The following is a 20665-nucleotide window of genomic DNA, read 5'->3' as shown; positions in this document are numbered from 1 at the left end:
ATGTTTCACAGGATGGGACACACATTGGTTCAAGTCATAACAACTTTTCTCCTGAGATTTCAGCCAGTGTATGGGACCTGTGGGCAACCACCATCGTGAAAAATTTGGGAGCTATGAATGAGTGACGTAACCTGGATACAGAGTTCGTCATGCTGACTACACCTCACCTCGTAATTGGTCGGATGATCTCACCTCTGCTGAGGCCGGCAGTTGGTAGGTATGCCGTGGCCCTCACGGGCTGTTGCACCAGGAGTTATGTTATCTTAAAACACAATCAATTAGTTTGAAGTTATCATATTCCTGCAATGTTCTTATAAAAATTACTGTGACTGAAATGAAATTATTTGTGTGATATACATAATTTTAAGTTAACGTTCGTTTTCCAGGGGTACATGACACCTAAAATAAACAGAACTCCATGGTGCAAACAGTCTATAGAAGGCTAAGGTCTTGTAAACAGATTTCCACTGGGTGATGTGTGGTCAGTGCATTGTGCCCCATTGCTGATGACAAGAGTCTACTACTATTACTTTCAAGTAGCTTTTCCATTGTGCTGGGCCAACATTGAAATTTTGGAGTTGACATGTTGGATCAAAGTGTAGGTTAACAATGGATTTTTTAAACTACAATAATGAATGATGCTGTATTTGGAACCATGCTTGACATGGGGCAAAACAAGAGATACGTGAAGAAAAGGTCGGGGGGACTCACAATAATGGCATTGGAAACTACAATGCACAATCTAGCCTCTGGAGCATGTTATCTCCCTTAAATATTACCCAAGAAAAGTAGTAAGGCTTCCTCTGGGTATCAAATCCAGTACCCTTTCATTACGAGGTGTAGACACTTCCATTACACCATCAGGGAGGCCAGTGAGCCATTTCAATTTAAGAACATGAGGTTCCAGACACAAGTAATAAGCAGTTTTCATGTTATGCATCAAGTTCAAGTTGCACTCATATTCCACAATGGAATATGGTAATGTAGAAATGATCATCAATATTGGTAGCACCTTTTGAGGGATGTCTTTGACTCCATGGTTGTCTTTCAAGTTCCTTAAACCTTGAATTTGGAAGTTTCATCTACAAAATTCCTCCAGCTTTTTATTTTATTTTCAAATTTTTCTCTTTTATCAAAGGACAATGGATAGGTAATTTCAAAAAGAAAAACTCTTGTAATAGATCAGATCCACATTTATTTGATACTAATTTGAGTACAGACCAAAACATGAAATGGTGTCTTGGTTTAACTTGTCAGAAAAAAAAAGATGATGACAGCAAGTTGAAAGAAATTAAATTCTAAGCATTTGTGAGTGGGTCCCAATTTTGACTTGTTTTTGTAAAGGCTGTATCTCTATATATCAACTAAAAATGCACTACTGTGACTTTCATCCCTTGTAATATCACCCATATTCACTTCATTAAATTATTCAAGGTAATTAATAAGGTTGCTTTAACAAAATAACCTAAAATATTATGCATTTGCTAATCTGAAGATAAGCATTACAAGTAATGCAATAAGCATAATATTACAACACAATCTATAAATATAGACACTATTAGAAAACATGTTAACTTATTGAACTATTAGAAAACAACTTTCATGTTAACTTATTGAACTTCCTCTACATCAAAATATATATATATCTGAATAACCTATCGTAAATTTGTGTGCATTAATGTTTACATATCACAAGAACATTTGCCAAGTATTAATATGTAACATGAGTTGTTTCTATTACAAAATAAATTGTCTATAAAGTTCTGTAGCACTTTACATTTTGTTAGCAATGACACACATGCAAAAATTTCATGGTATATAAAAATAATAACTTTCAGGTTTGAGTTAACCAGGCTGGATACGTGCTCTCCACTAGGATGAAAGGATGTGTGATGGGTAAAAAATACCCACAATCAAAATTGCTTCCAAGTCTGAATTTTAATTGTTTTAAATCATGTAAATAGTAATGTCTACATTGATTAATCTAATTTTATTAAGTTTGAATGTTTCTATTTCATTACGCAAAGCTTATGTTGAGAAAAGAAATGGGGAAAAAAGAATTGTAAGATGAGTATTATCTGCCACAACGTAAGGGCATGTGCTGGGTAAAAAAATACCCAGAAGAAAAATTGCTTAAGCCCTAATTTTAATTGTTTTAAAGCATGCAAGTAGTAATACCTTCATTAATTAATCTAAGTTTATTAATTTTGAACATTTGCATTGAAACGCACAATTGATAAAAAAGAACAACATACTGAAATAGCAAAAATGAGTGCATGTTGGGTGAAATTTACCCAGGCAGTTTTTCCACGGTGCCATGAGTGGAACTAATGAACTAACTAACAGCTGATTCAAGATCCCAACACTTGGAAGAGTTCACTGAAAAGCTACTGGGAAGGGTGGCATCAGACACCCATCAGAAGTGATCAAAAAATATATTTCACTTTCAGCTGGGTAATTTTTACCCATGTCCTTACACGTGAAATGTTATCGAGGTGGCTACTCTAGGACCTTGATAAAATTAAAGTATAATTCTCAGTTTTCAAGGCGAACTTTCCAAAACTTCAAGGCCACAAACACAAATATTTAAAACATATAATTTATGGTGCAGAGTTTACATTTGCCATTTCACATACTCAGATTCAAAATACATCTACAAACACAAGTCATAAACATTATGGGATAAACTAATTAACAAAAAATAAAGTTAATTGTACAAGAATTTCAAACTCAAATTTACCTAATCGACTTCAAGATATCTTAGTTTGAAATAATTTTCAGTCTGTTGGATTGATTGCTTTGCAATCAGATAATTCTGTTTAATTTCCACGCAACTTTCTTTTATTTTCCTTCCTTGATAAAAATACACTAGACTCTCGCTAATCCAGCCATTCCTTGCACATATGGGTGCTGGATTTGCGGAAGTGCCAGATTATTGAGAGGGTCGGATATTACGTACTACTATGTAGTTTAAACACATAGGGACTATACAGGCTGTACTTTACGTGTTTCCTTTTAGAAGCCATAGTATGTACTGAACTTTACTGTAAGAAAGTCACAATTTCAAATACTGGACATATGTATAGCATTGTTTAACATTTTTAACTAACAACATTCTTGAACATGATAATTCATTGTTGTGCACGTCATTTCTGCTTGAGTGACTACAGGCCGGATGTAGGACGGACTACTGAGAGGGCAGACTATTGAGGGCAGGATTAGCGAGAGTCTAATGTAATAACTAAATTGTGAAAAACTTGCTTCAGGGCATTAATAAATACGTGTAAATTCAATGAAAGTTGGAATAATAAAAGTTGCAATTTTTCACGTCTACGGAGAAGAAGTTGCTGTGCACTCAGCCTTTCTCCTGACACCACCAGCATCTGGGCAGATGGGAGGTAGGCTATGTGTTATGTAAAACGAACACATATGAAAAAAGATAAGAGCGCAACGAAACATATTCAGAAAAGTGAAGGAGTCCAAATAGAGTGAACTGATAATTACATGAAAGTGACTACACGATTTTGTATTTGTGTTATTTTCTATTTCAAACTGCAGAACTTTAGGTTGCCTACTGGCGATTTCTTTGTTTTAGCCAACACACACAAACTGAACACTCAGCACGTGTCACCTTTACAACATATTTGACATTTGATTAATAACTGAATTTTGTACCTCTGTAATGAAGGGATTCTGGGCTCAACACCGCGTAGAGGCACATAGTGGTTCGGTTCCCACTTTAAACTGTAGATCCAGTCCCGATTGGCCCACATGTGCGTAAAGTGGACTTAAAACAAAGGATGTCAATCTAAAATTGTACATTTCGGTCACAACCAGTTATGTTAATTATTATAAGAGCATTTGGTAACTTCAAACCAAAGGATTTTTTTTCTTTAGAGAGAATGAGCAACACTACTAGGGGAAGATATACCTCGACCCCACTCTGTGGAAAAAATCCTCCAGTAGTCTATATATGTCATTGGCTTTCTTTGAACAAACTGTTATTTTCAAATTTCCAAACGTCGTTATTGTTCTAAAATCGGACAAAAGTCATGCAAGTCGCTAGTATTCTTCAGTTCCATTAGTATATTATCATAGATGCCTACTAAATGTACATTGATATTTGATTTATGGACTAAAACATGCATGCATATTTCATGTTTTCTTTATTTTCAATGTCCCACCCCAAAATTTCATTCTGCACCCCATCAGCACCCCTAGATGATTAATCCTTGTGCCGCCGGTGAATAGGTGGCTAAGAATTCAAAAAACGAGTGCTGTGACTAATTTTATCTGCTTCCTCACTTTCAAACTCAATCAGGGCCACATAAAGACTCTAAGGGAGAATTCACACTGAAGAGACACGTGACAAGCGACACGTGTTGCTTGGAAGCCACCCCTCCGTAATCAATGCAATGTTTCGAACTGAAGAGACACGGCAAGATGCACGTGTTACATGTCTGTCGGACTGTGCCGTTTTCTCAATACTGTGCATCATGTTGCCTCAGTTTGTTGTTCACGTATGCACAGTGAATGCTCAACGAGCTATATTTAAACTCTAGAAGAGAGTCGTCCAATACTGAACCAATACCAATTCTTGTGTGAAAAATAATAAAAAAAATAATAACTTTCTTCTGATTTTCTGTTCCATCAACTGACAGATTAGTTTTAAATGCAGATTATATTATGACATCTCCTTCCCGAGATATATAAGACAACATAAATATAAACAATTTTAAGTGCTTTCTCACATTTCATTAAATGTTGTACATGTTACTGTTGTTGATTTGGTGTTTTAAGTCCACTTTATACACAGTAAGGCTAATCGGGACTATACCTACAGTTTAAAGTGGGATCCAAACCAGGTGTCGAACTCAGAACCCCTTGATTACAAGGCTGTTGTACAGTCACAGACACTTCTGGCTTGTAGCGATCCAATTGGCAATCTATGGAATGATTACAACCCAGCAGTGACTGTTCATGTGGGGCAAAATATTTCAACCAAGAAACATTTTACGTGATTATGTGAAGTTTGTGTTGTGTGTGTGTTGGTTCCGTTAACACCTTCTGCTGGGCCTGCTTGGATGAATCCATGGCATGACGTATGTAATTAACTGTCTTCACCATGTGCATGCAGCAGCACACTAACGCTTTCTGTCTACAAAACCATCTACTGGCACAAGTACAAGGCTCTGTTAATTTAAAAAAAAACAATGCTGATACAAGAGTATTACTTCAATTCGGGTGACAATTACAATACAAAAGGCACTACACTTCAACAGCCAAGATATTCTAAATGCATTTTTTCAACAAGATTTTGATAAAATGTGAAATATGTACTTCTCTGTGGAAAGTGTTTCTGCTTTTGATTTCCTTGCCTTGTATGCTTCCAAATGACTTTGCCAATTTATAAAGTTAACTTTTCCTCTTTCCTTACTGCACTTGCAGGCACCTTTACTCCTTCCCAAGGCACAATGACAAATGTCAAACAATGGTTTATGCTCCTCCCTTCAACACCTAATTGCTTCATGTTTAGACTACACCGGTGCATCTATATTGAATATTCGGAGGTTCTTTGAAAGCCTGTGATATCTCAATTACATATGAATACTCCTCTCTTCTATGAGAAGGAATACAACATGAATGATTTCAAGAGAGCAATATTGCTTAATTAAGTATTGAGAAGGATGATGGAGCTTTGTGTTAATCTTTGTAGATGTGACCTTGCACATGACATTGTCATCACTCCATGTAATGTAGCTGAAATTTGCTTAGAAATGAACTTTTGGAGGTGGTTTGGCCTCTAACATGACAGGTTTTCATCATGGAATATTAAATTACCCCAAAAGAATATGCTGATCACTTCACCTCCAAAAAGGTCATGATCGAGACAAAAATATGTGGGACCTTACCTTAACACCCATTACCCATTAACTTTACCTATTTTGTGTGAAGCCTCATATGTGAATTAAGATTTACCTTCTGATTAAAACGTTTGTTGCAAATTGAACATATGAAAGGCTTCTCCTTGGTGTGAACTCTCATATGAACAGTAAGATTGCCTTTTACGGCAAAACCTTTGCTGCATATTGAACAATTAAAAGGTTTCTCTTTAGTGTGAAGCTTCATATGAACAGAAAGATTGCCTTTGGCAGCAAAACCTTTGTTGCAAATTGAACAACTGAATGGCTTTTCTTTAGTGTGAAGCCTCATGTGTATATTGAGACTCTCTTTACGGTTAAAACGTTTGTTGCAAACTGAACAATTAAAAGGCTTTTCCTCAGTGTGAAGCCTCATATGCAAATTGAAGCTACATCTATGGGCAAAATTTTTGTTGCAAATTGAACAACTGAAAGGCTTCTCTTTGGTGTGAACTCTCATATGCACAGTAAGACTGCTTTTATCTGCAAAATCTTTGTTGCAAATTGAACAAATGAAAGGTCTATCTCTAGTGTGAAGCCTCATATGTAGACTGAGACTCACATTATGGTTATATCGTTTGTTGCAAATTGAACAATTGAAAGGCTTCTCTTTGGTGTGAACTCTCATATGCACAGTAAGATTGCTTTTACCTGCAAAATCTTTGTTGCAAATTGAACAATTAAATGGTTTCTCTTTGTTATGAACCCTTGTATGGTTTATGAAATTTCCTTTGTGAGAAAAAACTTTGTTGCAGAAGGAACACATGTATTGCTTCCTCCTCTTTTCACTCTTCGAATGGCCAGTTTGTGCTCTAGATTTAAGCAGTTTTGCTGAACTTTCAGCCTCAAATTTTCCTTCTCTACTAATATATTCTGCATTATCTTTTTTCTGCTCTTGTTCATCTAGCTTTTCTGCAGATACTAGGTAATGTGTACGTGACCCTGGGACATCTTGCATCTGTCCTTCCACAAAGCTGTCATTCGGGTATCTGAAAAAAATAATACCAGATAAAAAATGTAGTTTCACTTCCTAAGTAGATAATGAGTGATATGTGTAAATCATTGGAAATAAGTAGAATAGAATGTTAAAGGGGGGAATACTCATAAAAATGGAATGGATTTATATGTAAAATGTGCTAAAATATGGAGTTAATTTATAATTGTAAAAATTTACTTTTTAAATAATATAAGACACTACATGAGCTACAGAAAATACAGTATGCTTCCGTTGACATCAATTGTAAAACAACATAAAATGTGTTTTCATTTTATGTTTCCAAAAGAATTAATAAGAAAATGTAAGTGTTCGAACGTGAATTTCCTTCTGTTGTCTCTTAAGATGGATTTATATTGACTAAAACTGCCTTCAATATCGCAGGAGTGTATTGTAACAACCAAGAGCCGATGCTTGAGCCCCCATTCTCTATAGTTGACAACAATTGTACATAAATCAGAAATTTCAAGTGTTTACAATGGCTAAAGCAAACAGTTATGAGGTGTGAAATTGGAAAAAGGGGAGAAAAAAAAATCAGTTGACAGAAAAATTGTAATTAATGCAATTGCAGGGTATAAAAAAGTCATATACTTTCTTTTGATTAATGTTGCTTCTGACTTTGTCAATTATTCACAAGAAATTCACTCAACTGTTTCGTTCACAGGAGGATATATAGTTATTGCATGAATATGAAACATATGTTGTGAAATGTTCTCAAATATGGAAATAATATGTAAAAAGACTAAAATATGTAAAATATGAGTCAAAACCTAAAATATGTACACATATGGTAAATAAAAATGGAATTTTTTGAGTCTAGATTTGTGATTTGATTTGCTTTATTTTACTTCACTTTTTGTGCCACTTTTGGCTAATTTATGAAGATGGGGATGGGTGATGATATGATGAAATTGATGAATGGACACTCACAAATATCCATGCCTAGGCCAGGATTCGAACCTGGGACCCCTGGCATTGTAGCACGATGTGCTAACCACTCCGCCCCAGGGGCTGGCACGAGTCTAGATGCCATGAAGTGCAGAAATGATATAAAATATTACTGATTTCAGCTTCATGCATAAATATGTATTTACAAATAAATATGTTCCCTGCTCATAAAAATGAAAATATGTTACTGATTCAACAATAAATATCAGTACTTCTACCATTTCTAAAATTTGAGCAAACACCTTTGTAAAGGTGATTCTAAATATGAGATTTTCCTTTGCATGCATGACATGTTAGATCTATGTGAGTAGCATTCATTATTTTTTTGTGCTAACTAGAAATGACCTGTTCTTTAATATGCGTTGCTCTTGTGCTCACCACATAATCAGCACAATGAAGCTTTGTGACTGACATTTGCTCAAACCATTGTTGCTTCAAAATACAGAGTGTCCGAAAAGTCACGCAACCCGGTGTTTACGACCGTATAACGGACTAGCGAAACGGAATGAGAAGAAACGCTTTCTGCCAAGAGAATGCCCTGTATATTGGGAAAATTTAGAGAGACAAACATATGTAAGAAAATGCATGTTTTAATAACAAATAAGCAAAGTGTTGCCAAAGGCGGAAAAAAAATATTTGCAAATCGTGTGTATTGATGCACAGAACTCATTGAAGTAAATTATTGCGACATTTCGCAATACCAACGAACAATTTGGATGGCCATCTAATGAATTTGACAGAAAAAGAACTTTGACGAAGTTTCAAAAACATTGCAGAAGGGAATAAATGGGCTGTTCCAAAAATCGATGTTTTCATAATATTACGAGGGACACTGGCACCACTGTTGGTGTCACGTGTCACTAACAGACGTGTTTCACCTCAGGCTATCACACTAAGACACTTTTAACGACAAAGGAGAAAGTTGGTTATTCTCGAACATATGCAATAAATTACATACACCTTGCAACCCTGAAATGTGGGTATCCCTAAATGCTTCAATTACGCAAGAATATGGCGATGTTTGGATATATTCTTCAACAATAAACACTCTTTCCTGTGTAGAATATGGCATTTTAAAAACACACACACGACTTCACAATCTGGAATGCCGTTCGCGGCAAACAGCAACCACCTAAGTCACAGAAAACATAACAATTGATACACGTTCTTCTGTACCCACATTTCAGGGTTGCAAGGTGTATGTAATTTATTGCATATGTTCGAGAATAACCAACTTTCTCCTTTGTCGTTAAAAGTGTCTTAGTGTGATAGCCTGAGGTGAAACACGTCTGTTAGTGACACGTGACACCAACAGTGGTGCCAGTGTCCCTCGTAATATCGTAAAAACATCGATTTTTGGAACAGCCCATTTATTCACTTCTGCAATGTTTTTGAAACTTCGTCAAAGTTCTTTTTCTGTCAAATTCAATAGATGGCCATCCAAATTGTTCGTTGGTATTGTGAAATGTTGCAATAATTTACCTCAATGAGTTCTGTGCATCAATACACACGATTTGCAAATATTTTTTTTCCGCCTTTGGCAACACTTTGCTTACTTGTTATTAAAACATGCATGTTCTTACATATGTTTGTCTCTCTAAATTTTCCCAATACACAGGGCATTCTCTTGGCAGAAAGCGTTTCTTCTCATTCCGTTTCGCTAGTCCATTATACGGTCGTAAACACCGGGTTGCGTGACTTTTCAGACACTCTGTATAAGGAGTTGTTTCTTGTATGCTGTCAATGAAATCTGAGAGTTACCCAGGCTGCACTGTGTACAGATGGTCAACTGAAATAAAACCCTTTTAACTATGAGGTGTCTCCTAGAGTACTACCTATAAGCAACTGTTGTTCTTTGAGCATTTGTGACCATACAGAATCTCTCAATGTATTTGCTAAACTGACTGAATATATTTCATTTCATACTTAAAGGAAAATCAGACATCAACATTACTAAGAATGTAGAATGGGTGTGTCTTCGCACATATATAACCACAAATAAATACTAATTCCCTGAAGATGTAGACACAGGAAGTGTAGCATCTTTTGAATGTGAAAGACAGCTCTGATTACAAGTTCAAACATGGCAAATTTACAAATGGAACACTGAAAATGTACAAGAGAGTGTTAAGAATATTTATGAAAATTTAGTTGCTACTCTTTAGTTTCTTGATATCTGTCATTAAATTTTCTATGTTGTGAAGAAAAAACATTTTAATCCTGAATGTTAAATATGAAAAATACATTGACCATGGATCCACAGCGAGACATATTTTCTATCTATTTTTGTCAATTTAATTAAACTTATAACACTACGCAATTGATGTGCTATACAGTTTAAAGGTATAAAAATAAGTTTTGTATGAACATAAATATTCCATTTCAACTCCGAGGTGCATTTCAAAAATATATCAAACAAAAAAAGACGTGTAGCAACACTGTATTAATGGTTTCAAACATGTGCATATTTACTTCATTTTAGAATATAGTCATCATTATTTTGCAAGCACTGTTGGTATCATGGAACAAGCTTTTTAATATCCTCTGCATAGATGTTTGCCACCTGGGAGTTCAGCCAACCCAACACTGTTTATTTTCAACACCTCGTTTTCTTCAAATCATTAAGCAAGCCACATTTTTAAGGTGCAGGAAGACGTGATAGTCACTAAGGACAAGGTCCAGACTAAAGTGGGGCTTAGACGAAAACATTTTCTTAACATTTTTCTTAACATTTACGCCATGACTAAATGTATGATTTCAAATTTTTAAACACTATAACTATTGAATTAAGAGGAATAATGTTTTCTATTAAATAGTTTTAGGTACAAATCAATGGTGATGTTTGAATACATGCCAAGAATATTTTAGTTATTTCAATTGTAAGCAACGTGAACTCACCATAGGTGATGTAACTCAAAGTGTCATTCATGCTGTATATATTATACATTGATTGTAATCACAAAAACTGAACGAAATTTTACATGAAATGCTTCCGTGTAAAGTAGTATCTGCTATGAGATTTTGAGAAGCTTTTACATGAGAGGGCCTTACGGTTAGTGAACAAAAAGCTCCCATCTGAACCTCCGAATCATCTGCAGGGTGAGAGCAAGAGTTGTGTGGTCTAGAGTTGTCATGGATGAGAACAGTTTCTGAGCACTGCATTTCACATCGCCAGTTTTGTATGGCATGTCTTAGTTTTGATAATGTTTCACAGGATGGGACACACATTGGTTCAAGTCATAACAACTTTTCTCCTGAGATTTCAGCCAGTGTATGGGACCTGTGGGCAACCACCATCGTGAAAAATTTGGGAGCTATGAATGAGTGACGTAACCTGGATACAGAGTTCGTCATGCTGACTACACCTCACCTCGTAATTGGTCGGATGATCTCACCTCTGCTGAGGCCGGCAGTTGGTAGGTATGCCATGGCCCTCACGGGCTGTTGCACCATGAGTTATGTTATCTTAAAACACACTCAATTAGTTTGAAGTTATCATATTCCTGCAATGTTCTTATAAAAATTAACAAATTACTGTGACTGAAATGAAAGTATATGTGTGATATACAGGTAATGGACAAAATAATATGAACACCAATGCAATTTCAGAAAACGTGTATTAGTAGGGGGTTGCCCCCCCCCCCCTTGCCTGAATGACAGCTTGTATCCTACGTGGGATAGACAAATAAAGGTCCTGTACAGTGTGAACTGGAATACGTAGCCACTCCTCGCACAAAACAGTCTCAAGTTCCGAAAGTGTCATTGCAGGTGGAAACCGATTACGCACTTTGGCCTACAAAATACCCCACAAAGGATCAATGATGTTAAGATAGACTGTGGACACCAGATGAGATGTTCTACCTCATCACTGTATTCATCAAACCATGCATCAACGCACCTAGCAGTGTGAATAGGGGCGTTATCATCTTGGAAGATGGGGCATGCATCGGGAAGCAAAGTCTGAACCATGGGATGGAGGTGGTCACCCAGGATGGTGCAGTACTTCTCTGTGTTGATTCTCCCACGCAGGACGACAAGTGGGCCAACACCATTCCAAGATATAGCCCCCAAACCATCACCGACCCCCCACCATGTTTCACGGTAGGCACTAAGCAGTCAATATCAAATGCTTCAGCAGGAGTTCTCCACACGTCCTGTGGTCTGAAATAATGCGAAAGACGATTCTTCTGATCATATCACATGTTCCCATTGCTGCTGTGTCCAATTCTTGTGCTCTTGGCACCACCTTCTTCGTGTCACATGATTACGTGGAGTCACCAACAGTTTGGGGATGGCAACTCTGCCATGAATGTTCACAGAATGCAGTTTACTTTGAATGGTTTTCGTTGATACAGGGTCCTGGAGGTGATTGTTCATCTCTGCGGTTATCTGGGACAGTGTTGTATTGTGCTTTCGAGTCACTATTCCCTTCAACACACGTCGATCCCTGTTGGATAACTTTGTTTTTCGCCCACGATTCTCCTTTGCACACGTTGTCTTTCCATGTTGTCTGTAGGCTGTCAGAACAGTTGACACTGTGCTCCGTGCTACACCAACAAGTGTAGCTGTTTTTGTCACAGATGCTCCAGCCAGGCGGGCTCCTATGATCATGCCTCTTTTGAAGCCTGAAAGGTCGGACATACCTGCATTTGACGGATAGCTGACTGCTCGCATGCAATTCTCACACCAGCTTCTGATAGACTGATATGTTTGCTTTCATCGCCACTAAATGGTTGAAATCTCTGCTGAGTGTTGTTCCTTTTCCACGACGGCGTATATAGGCCTTTGCAAACCAAGGTGTTCATATTATTTTGTCGATTACCTGTACATAGTTTTAAGTTGACGTTCATTTTCCAGTGGGACATGACACCTAAAGTAAACAGAACTCCATGGTGCAAACAGGCTATAGAAGGCCAAGGTCTTGTAAACAGATTTCCACTGGTTGATGTGTGATCAGTGCATTGTGCCCCATTGCTGATGATTTTGTGCTTTCAAGACAAGTTTCTACTACTATTACTTTCAAGTAGCTTTTCCATTGTGCTGGGCCAACATTGAAATTTTGGAGTTGACATGTTGGATCAAAGTGTAGGTTAAGAATACTGAATGATGCTGTATTTGGAGCCATGCTTGACAAGAGATACGTGAAGAAAAGGTCGGGGGGACTCACAATAATGGCATTGGAAACTACAATGCACAATCTAGCCTCTGGAGCATGTTATCTCCCTTAAATATTACCCAAGAAAAGTAGTAAGGCTTTCTCTGGGTATCAAATCCAGTACCCTTTCATTACGAGGTGTTGACACTTCCATTACACCATCAGGGAGGCCAGTGAGCCATTTGAATTTAAGAACATGAGGTTCCAGACACAAGTAATAAGCAGTTTTCATGTTATGCATCAAGTTCAAGTTGCACTCATATTCCACAATGGAATATGGTAATGTAGAAATGATTATCAATATTGGTAGCACATTTTCAGGGATGTTTGATTTGATTTGATTTGAATTTAAAATTTTGGGAGCGTCAGCACTTAGGCTATTTTGCTCCCGTCACATTATACGGGGGCCAGCCCCTTATCATTACAAATAACAACTCTAGCGTTGCACAACTAAAAATGTTAAAATGTTCTGACTTCTGTTAAAATCTGAGGCCGTAAACGGGCACTCAGCACACACAAGGACAACAAACACAAAATTATACTGGCCATAGTGCCAGTCGCCAGAGCCTCGTTAGTCTTTAGTCCAGGGTGCACTACGTGGAAGCGAGGTTGACTTTTGGGCGCCTACGTGGAAGGTCACCCCTTACACCCCATTTTTTTTTTTTTCAGGGATGTCTTTGACTCCATGGTTCTCTTTCAAGTTCCTTAACCCTTGAATTTGGAAGTTTCATCTACAAAATTCCTCCAGCTTTATATTTTATTTTAAAATTTTTCTCTTTTATCAAAGGACAATGGATAGGTAATTTCAAAAAGAAAAACTCTTGTAATGGATCAGATCCACATTTATTTGATACTATTTGAGTACAGACCAAAACATGAAATGGTGTCTTGGTTTAACTTGTCAGAAAAAAAAAAAAAAGATGACGGTGATTCACCATTGTTCTTGTAGGTTATTCTAGTAAACAGCAAGTTGAAAGAAATTAAATTCTAAGCATTTGTGAGTGGGTCCCAATTTTGACTTGTTTTTGTAAAGGCTGTATCTCTATATATCAACTAAAAATGCACTACTGTGACTTTTATCCCTTGCAATATCACCCTATATTTACTTCATTAAATTATTCAATGTAATAATTAATAAGGTTGCGTTAACAAAGTAAACTAAAATATTATGCATTTGCTAATCTGAAGATAAGCATTACAAGTAATGCAATAAGCATAATATTACAAGACAATCTATATATATAGACACTATTAGAAAACAAGGGACACAACTTTCATGTTAACTTATTGAACTTCCTCTACATCAAAATATATGTATGAATAACCTATCGTAAATTTGTGTGCATTAATGTTTACATATCACAAGAACATTTGCCAAGTATTAATATGTAACAGGAACAAAAATTAACTTCCTGTCATGAGTTGTTTCTCTTACAAAATAAATTGTCTATAAAGTTCTGTAGCACTTTAGATTTTGTTAGCAATGACAGGGCACACATGCAAAACTTTCACGGTATATAAAAATAATAACTTTCAGGTTTGAGTTAACCAGGCCGGATACATGCTCTCCAGTAGGATGAAAGGATGTGTGATGGGTAAAAAATACCCACAATCAAAATTGCTTCCAAGTCTGAATTTTAATTGTTTTAAATCATGTAAATAGTAATGTCTTCATTGATTAATCTAATTTTATTAAGTTTGGATGTTTCTATTTCATTACGCAAAGCTTATGTTGAGAAAAGAAATGGGGAAAAAAGAATTGTAAGATGAGGATTCTCTGTCACAACGTAAGGGCATGTGCTGGTTAAAAAATAGCCAGAAGAAAAATTACTTAAGCCCTAATTTTAATTGTTTTAAAGCATGCAAGTAGTAATACCTTCATTAATTAATCTAATGTTAATAATTTTGAACATTTGCATTGAATCACACAATTGATAATAAAGAAGAGGAACATACTGAAATAGCATAATTGAGTGCATGTTGGGTGAAATTTACCCAGGCAGTTATTCCACGGTGTCACAAGTGGATTTAATGAACTAACTAACAGCTAGTTCAATATCCCAACACTTGGAAGAGTTCACTGAAAAGCTACTGGGAAGGGTGGCATCAGACACTCATCAGAAGTGATCAAAAAATATATTTCATCATCAGCTGGGTAATTTTTACCCATGTCCTTACAGGTTAAATGTTATCGAGGTGGCTACTCTAGGACCTTGATAAAATTAAAGTATAATTCCCAGTTTTCAAGGCGAACTTTCCAAAACTTAAAGGCCACAAACACAAATATTTAAAATATATAATTTAAGGTACAGAGTTTAAATTTGCCATTTCACATACTCAGATTCAAAATACATCTACAAACACAAGTCACAAACATTACGGGATAAACTAATTAACAAAAAATAAAGTTAATTGTACAAGAATTTCAAACTCAAATTTACCTAATCGACTTCAAGATATCTTAGCTTGAAATAATTTTCAGTCTGTTAGATAGATTGTTATATAATTCTGTTTAATTTTCCACGAAACTTTCTTTTATTTTTCTTCCTCGATAAAAATAATAACTAAATTGCGAAAAACTTGCTTCAGGGCATTGATAAATACGTGTAAATTCAATGGGGCTTGGAATAATAAAAGTTGCAATTTTCACATCTACGGAGAAGAAGTTGCTGTGCACTCAGCCTTTCTCCTGACACCACCAGCATCTGGGCAGATGGGAAGTAGGCTACGTGTTATGTAAAACGAACACATATGAAAAAAGATAAGAGAGCAACAAAACATATTCAGAAAAGTGAAGGAGTCCAAATAGAGTGAACTGATAATTACATGAAAGTAACTACAGGATTTTGTATTTGTGTTATTTTCTATTTCAAACTGAAGAAATTTAGGTTGCCTACTAGCGATTTCTTTCTTTTAGCCAACACACACAAACTGAACACTCAGCATGTGTCACCTTTACAACATATTTGACATTTGATTAATAACTGAATTTTGTACCTCTGTAATGAAAGATCCCGGGCTCGATACTACGTAGAGGCACATAGTGGTTCGGATCCCACTTTAAACTGTAGATCCTGTCCCGATTGGACCACATGTGCGTAAAGTGGGCTTAAAACAAAGGATGTCAATCTAAAATTGTACATTTCGGTCACAACCAGTTATGTTAATTATTATAAGAGCATTTGGTAACTTCAAACCAACGGATTTTTTTTTCTTTAGAGAGAACGAGCAACACTATTAGGGGAAGATATACCTCGACCCCACTCTGTGGAAAAAATCCTCCAGTAGTCTACATATGTCATTGGCTTTCTTTGAACAAACTGTCATTTTCAAATTTCCAAACGTCGTTATTGTGCTAAAATCAGACAAAAGTCAAGAAAATCGCTACTATTCTTCAGTTCCATTAGTATATTATCATAGATGCCTACTAAATGTACATTGATATTTGATTTATGGACTAAAACATGCATGCATATTTCATGTTTTCTTTATTTTCAATGTCCCACCCCAAAATTTCATTCTGCACCCCATCAGCACCCCTAGATGATTAATCCTGGTGCCGCAGGTGAATAGGTGGCTAAGAATTCAAAAAACGAGTGCTGTGACTAATTTTTTCTGCTTCCTCACTTTCAAACTCAATCAGGGCCACATAAAGACTCTAAGGGAGAATTCACACTGAAGAGACACGTGACAAGAGACACGTGTTGCTTGGAAGCGACCCCTCCGTAATCAATGCAATGTTTCGAACTGAAGAGACACGGCAAGATGCACGTGTCACATGTCTGTCGGACTGTGCTGTTTTCTCAATACTGTGCACCGTGTTGCCTCAGTTTGTTGTTCGCGTATGCACAGTGAATGCTCAACGAGCTATATTCAAACTCTAGAAGAGAGTCGTCCAATACTGAACCAATACCAATTCTTGTGTGAAATTTATGTGAAAACTCAGTCTACTGTGAAGAGGCTCATTTAACATTTGCACTGTGGCAAGTATTTATACTTAATCAATGTTGCCATGTAGTAGTGTAATAAATTTGCACACATAAATAATAATTATCTTCTGATTTTCTGCTTTATCAACTGACAGATTAGTTTTAAATTCAGATTATATTATGACATCTCCTTCCCGAGATATATAAGACAACATAAATATAAACAATTTTAAGTGCTTTCTCACATTTCATTAAATGTTGTACATGTTACTGTTGTTGATTTGGTGTTTTAAGTCCACTTTATACACAGTAAGGCTAATCGGGACTATACCTACAATTTAAAGTGGGATCCGAACCAGGTGTCGAACTGAGAACCCTTTGATTACAAGGCTGTTGTACAGTCACAGACACTTCTGGCTTGTAGCGATCCAATTGGCAATCTATGGAATGATTACAACCCAGCAGTGACTGTTCATGTGGGGCAAAATATTTCAACCAAGAAACATTTTACGTGATTATGTGAAGTTTGTGTTGTGTGTGTGTTGGTTCCGTTAACACCTTCTGCTGGGCCTGCTTGGATGAATCCATGGCATGACGGTATGTAATTAACTGTGTTCACCATGTGCATGCAGCAGCACACAAACGCTTTATGTCCACAAAACCATCTACTGGCACAAGCACAAGGCTCTGTGTACTTAAAAAAACAATGCTAACACAAGAGTATAACTTCAATTGGGGTGACCATTACAATACAAAAGGCACTACACTTCATCAGCCAAGATATGTTTAGCATCATAATCTTCTGAATTTTCTAAATGCATTTTTTCAACAAGATTTTGATAAAATGTGAAATATGTACTTCTCTGTGGAAAGTGTTTCTGCTTTTGATTTCCTTGACTTGTATGCTTCCAAATGACTTTGCCAATTTATAAAGTTAACTTTTCCTCTTTCCTTACTGCACTTGCATGCACCTTTACTCCTTCCCAAGGCACAACTACAAATGTCAAACAATGGTTTATGCTCCTCCCTTCAACACCTAATTGCTTCATGTTTAGACTACACCGGTGCCTGTATATTGAACCTTCGGAGGTTCTTTGAAAGCTATGGCTTGGATAACAATAGAGATGAAAAGGAACTGCTGGGATATCTCAATTACATATGAATACTCCTATCCTATGAGAAGGAATACAACATGAATAATTTCAAGAGAGCAATATTGCTTAATTAAGAATTGAGAAGGAAGATGGAGCTTTGTGTTAATCTTTGTAGATGTGAGCTTGCACATGACATTGTCATCACTCCATGTAATGTAGCTAAAATTTGATTACAAATGAACTTTGGAGGGTGGTTTGGCCCTTAACATGACAGGTTTTCATCATGGAATATTAAATTACCCCAGAAGAATATGCTGATCACTTCACCTCCAAAAAGGCCATGATCAAGACAAAAATATGTGGAGCCCTACCTTAATACCCATTACATGTGCCTTCATTGCATGGTGCTATATGTACGGGGAACTTTACCTATTTTGTGTGAAGCCTCATATGTGCATTAAGATTTACTTTCTGATTAAAACGTTTGTTGCAAATTGAACATATGAAAGGCTTCTCCTTGGTGTGAACTCTCATATGAACAGTAAGATTGCCTTTTACGGCAAAACCTTTGCTGCAAATTGAACAATTAAAAGGTTTCTCTTTAGTGTGAAACTTCATATGAACAGTAAGATTGCCTTTTGCGGCAAAACCTTTGTTGCAAATTGAACATATAAATGGCTTCACTTTGGTGTGAACTCTCATGTGCACAGTAAGATTGCTTCTATCGGTAAAGTCTCTGTAGCAAATTGAACAACTGAATGGCTTTTCTTTAGTGTGAAGCCTCATGTGTTTATTGAGACTCTCTTTACGGTTAAAACATTTGTTGCAAACTGAACAATTAAAAGGTTTTCCCTCGGTGTGAAGCTTCATATGAAAATTAAGACTACGTTTATCATCAAAATCTTTGTTGCAAATTGAACAATTCACAGGCTTGGTGTGAACTCTCACATGCTCACTGAGATTGCTTCTGTCAGCAAAAGCTTTTTTGCAAATTGAACAACTGAAAGGCATCTCTTTGGTGTGAACTCTCATATGCACAGTAAGAGTGCTTTTATCTGCAAAATCTTTGTTGCAAATTGAACAAATGAAAGGTTTTCCCTCGGTGTGAAGCTTCATATGAAAATTAAGACTACGTTGATGGGCAAAACCTTTGTTGCAAATTGAACAATTCACAGGCTTGGTGTGAACTCTCACATGCTCACTGAGATTCCTTCTATCACCAAAAGCTTTTTTGCAAATTGAACAATTGAAAGGCTTTTCCTCGGTGTGAAGCCTCATATGTAAATTGAAGCTACATCTATGGGCAAAATTTTTGTTGCAAATTGAACAACTGAAAGGCTTCTCTTTGGTGTGAACTCTCATATGCACAATAAGATTGCTTTTATCTGCAAAATCTTTGTTGCAAATTGAACAAATGAAAGGTCTATATCTAGTGTGAAACCTCATATGTCGATTGAGATTCACATTATGCTTATATCGTTTCTCACAAATTGAACAATTGAAAGGCTTCTCTTTGGTGTGAACTCTCATATGCACAGTAAGATTGCTTTTACCTGCAAAATCTTTGTTGCAAATTGAACAATTAAATGGTTTCTCTTTGTTATGAACCCTTGTATGGTTTATGAAATTTCCTTTGTGAGAGAAAACTTTGTTGCAGAAGGAACACATGTATTGCTTCCTCCTCTTTTCACTCTTGGAATGGCCAGTTTGTGCTCTAGATTTAAGCAGTTTTGCTGAACTTTCAGCCTCAAATTTTCCTTCTCTACTAATATATTCTGCATTATCTTTTTTCTGTTCTTGTTCATCTAGCTTTTCTGCAGATACTAGGTAATGTGTACGTGACCCTGGGACATCTTGCATCTGTCCTTCCACAAAGCTGTCATTCGGGTATCTGAAAAAAATAATACCAGATAAAAAATGTAGTTTCACTTCCTAAGTAGATAATGAGTGATATGTGTAAATCATTGGAAATAAGTAGAATAGAATGTTATAGGGGGAAATACTCATAAACATGGAATGGATTTATATGTAAAATGTGCTAAATATGTAAAATATGGAGTTAATTTATAATTGTAAAAATTTACCTTTTAAATAATATAAGACACTACATGAGCTACAGAAAATACAGTATGCTTCCGTTGACATCAATTGTAAAACAACGTAAAATGTGTTTTCATTTTATGTTTCCAAAAGAATTAATAAGAAAATGTAAGTGTTCGAACGTGAATTTCCTTCTGTTGTCTCTTAAGATGGATTTATATTGACTAAAACTGCTTTCAATATCGCAGGAGTGTATTGTAACAACCAAGAGCCGATGCTTGAGCCCCCATTCTCTATAGTTGACAACAATTGCACATAAATCAGAAATTTCAAGTGTTTACAATGGCTAAAGCAAACAGTTGGGAGGTGTAAAATTGAAAAAAAAAAAGGAGAAAAAAATTCAGTTGACAGAAAAGTTCTAATTAATGCAAGTGCAGGGTATAAAAAAAAAAGTCGTAAACTTTATTTTCTTTAATGTTGCTTCTGACTTTGTCAATTATTCATAAGAAATTCACTCAACTGTTTCGGTCACACAAGGAAAAGTCGTGATCAACATTTTATTTCAGATGTAAATGTTCACGTAG

The 20665-nt window shown here is 36.2% G+C and overlaps 1 protein-coding gene across 4 annotated transcripts in view; it reads right to left on the bottom strand.

The window, feature by feature from the left end:
- LOC145999616 (uncharacterized) overlaps positions 1-20665 on the bottom strand; it is a 120717-nt gene that overhangs the window by 11656 nt on the left and 88396 nt on the right. The window contains exons 4-5 of one of the 4 annotated variants that reach the window (XM_083136699.1): positions 19595-19932; positions 6161-6910 (exon numbers count right to left, since the gene is read on the bottom strand). The exons of 2 other annotated variants lie outside the window; for them this stretch is intronic. In XM_083136699.1, the coding sequence (XP_082992825.1) occupies positions 6843-6910; positions 19595-19932 (406 nt within the window). In that variant the 3' untranslated portion in view covers positions 6161-6842. Of the gene's footprint in view, positions 1-6160; positions 6911-16018; positions 19933-20665 lie in introns of those variants that run through there. One more of the 4 variants, XM_083136695.1, reaches the window with a different exon arrangement.

This window comes from Lepisma saccharinum, chromosome 15, assembly GCF_977018435.1.
Source record: "Lepisma saccharinum chromosome 15, izLepSacc3.1, whole genome shotgun sequence".
Taxonomy (NCBI): domain Eukaryota; kingdom Metazoa; phylum Arthropoda; class Insecta; order Zygentoma; family Lepismatidae; genus Lepisma; species Lepisma saccharinum.
This window is presented reverse-complemented; position numbering and strand designations above follow the sequence as displayed.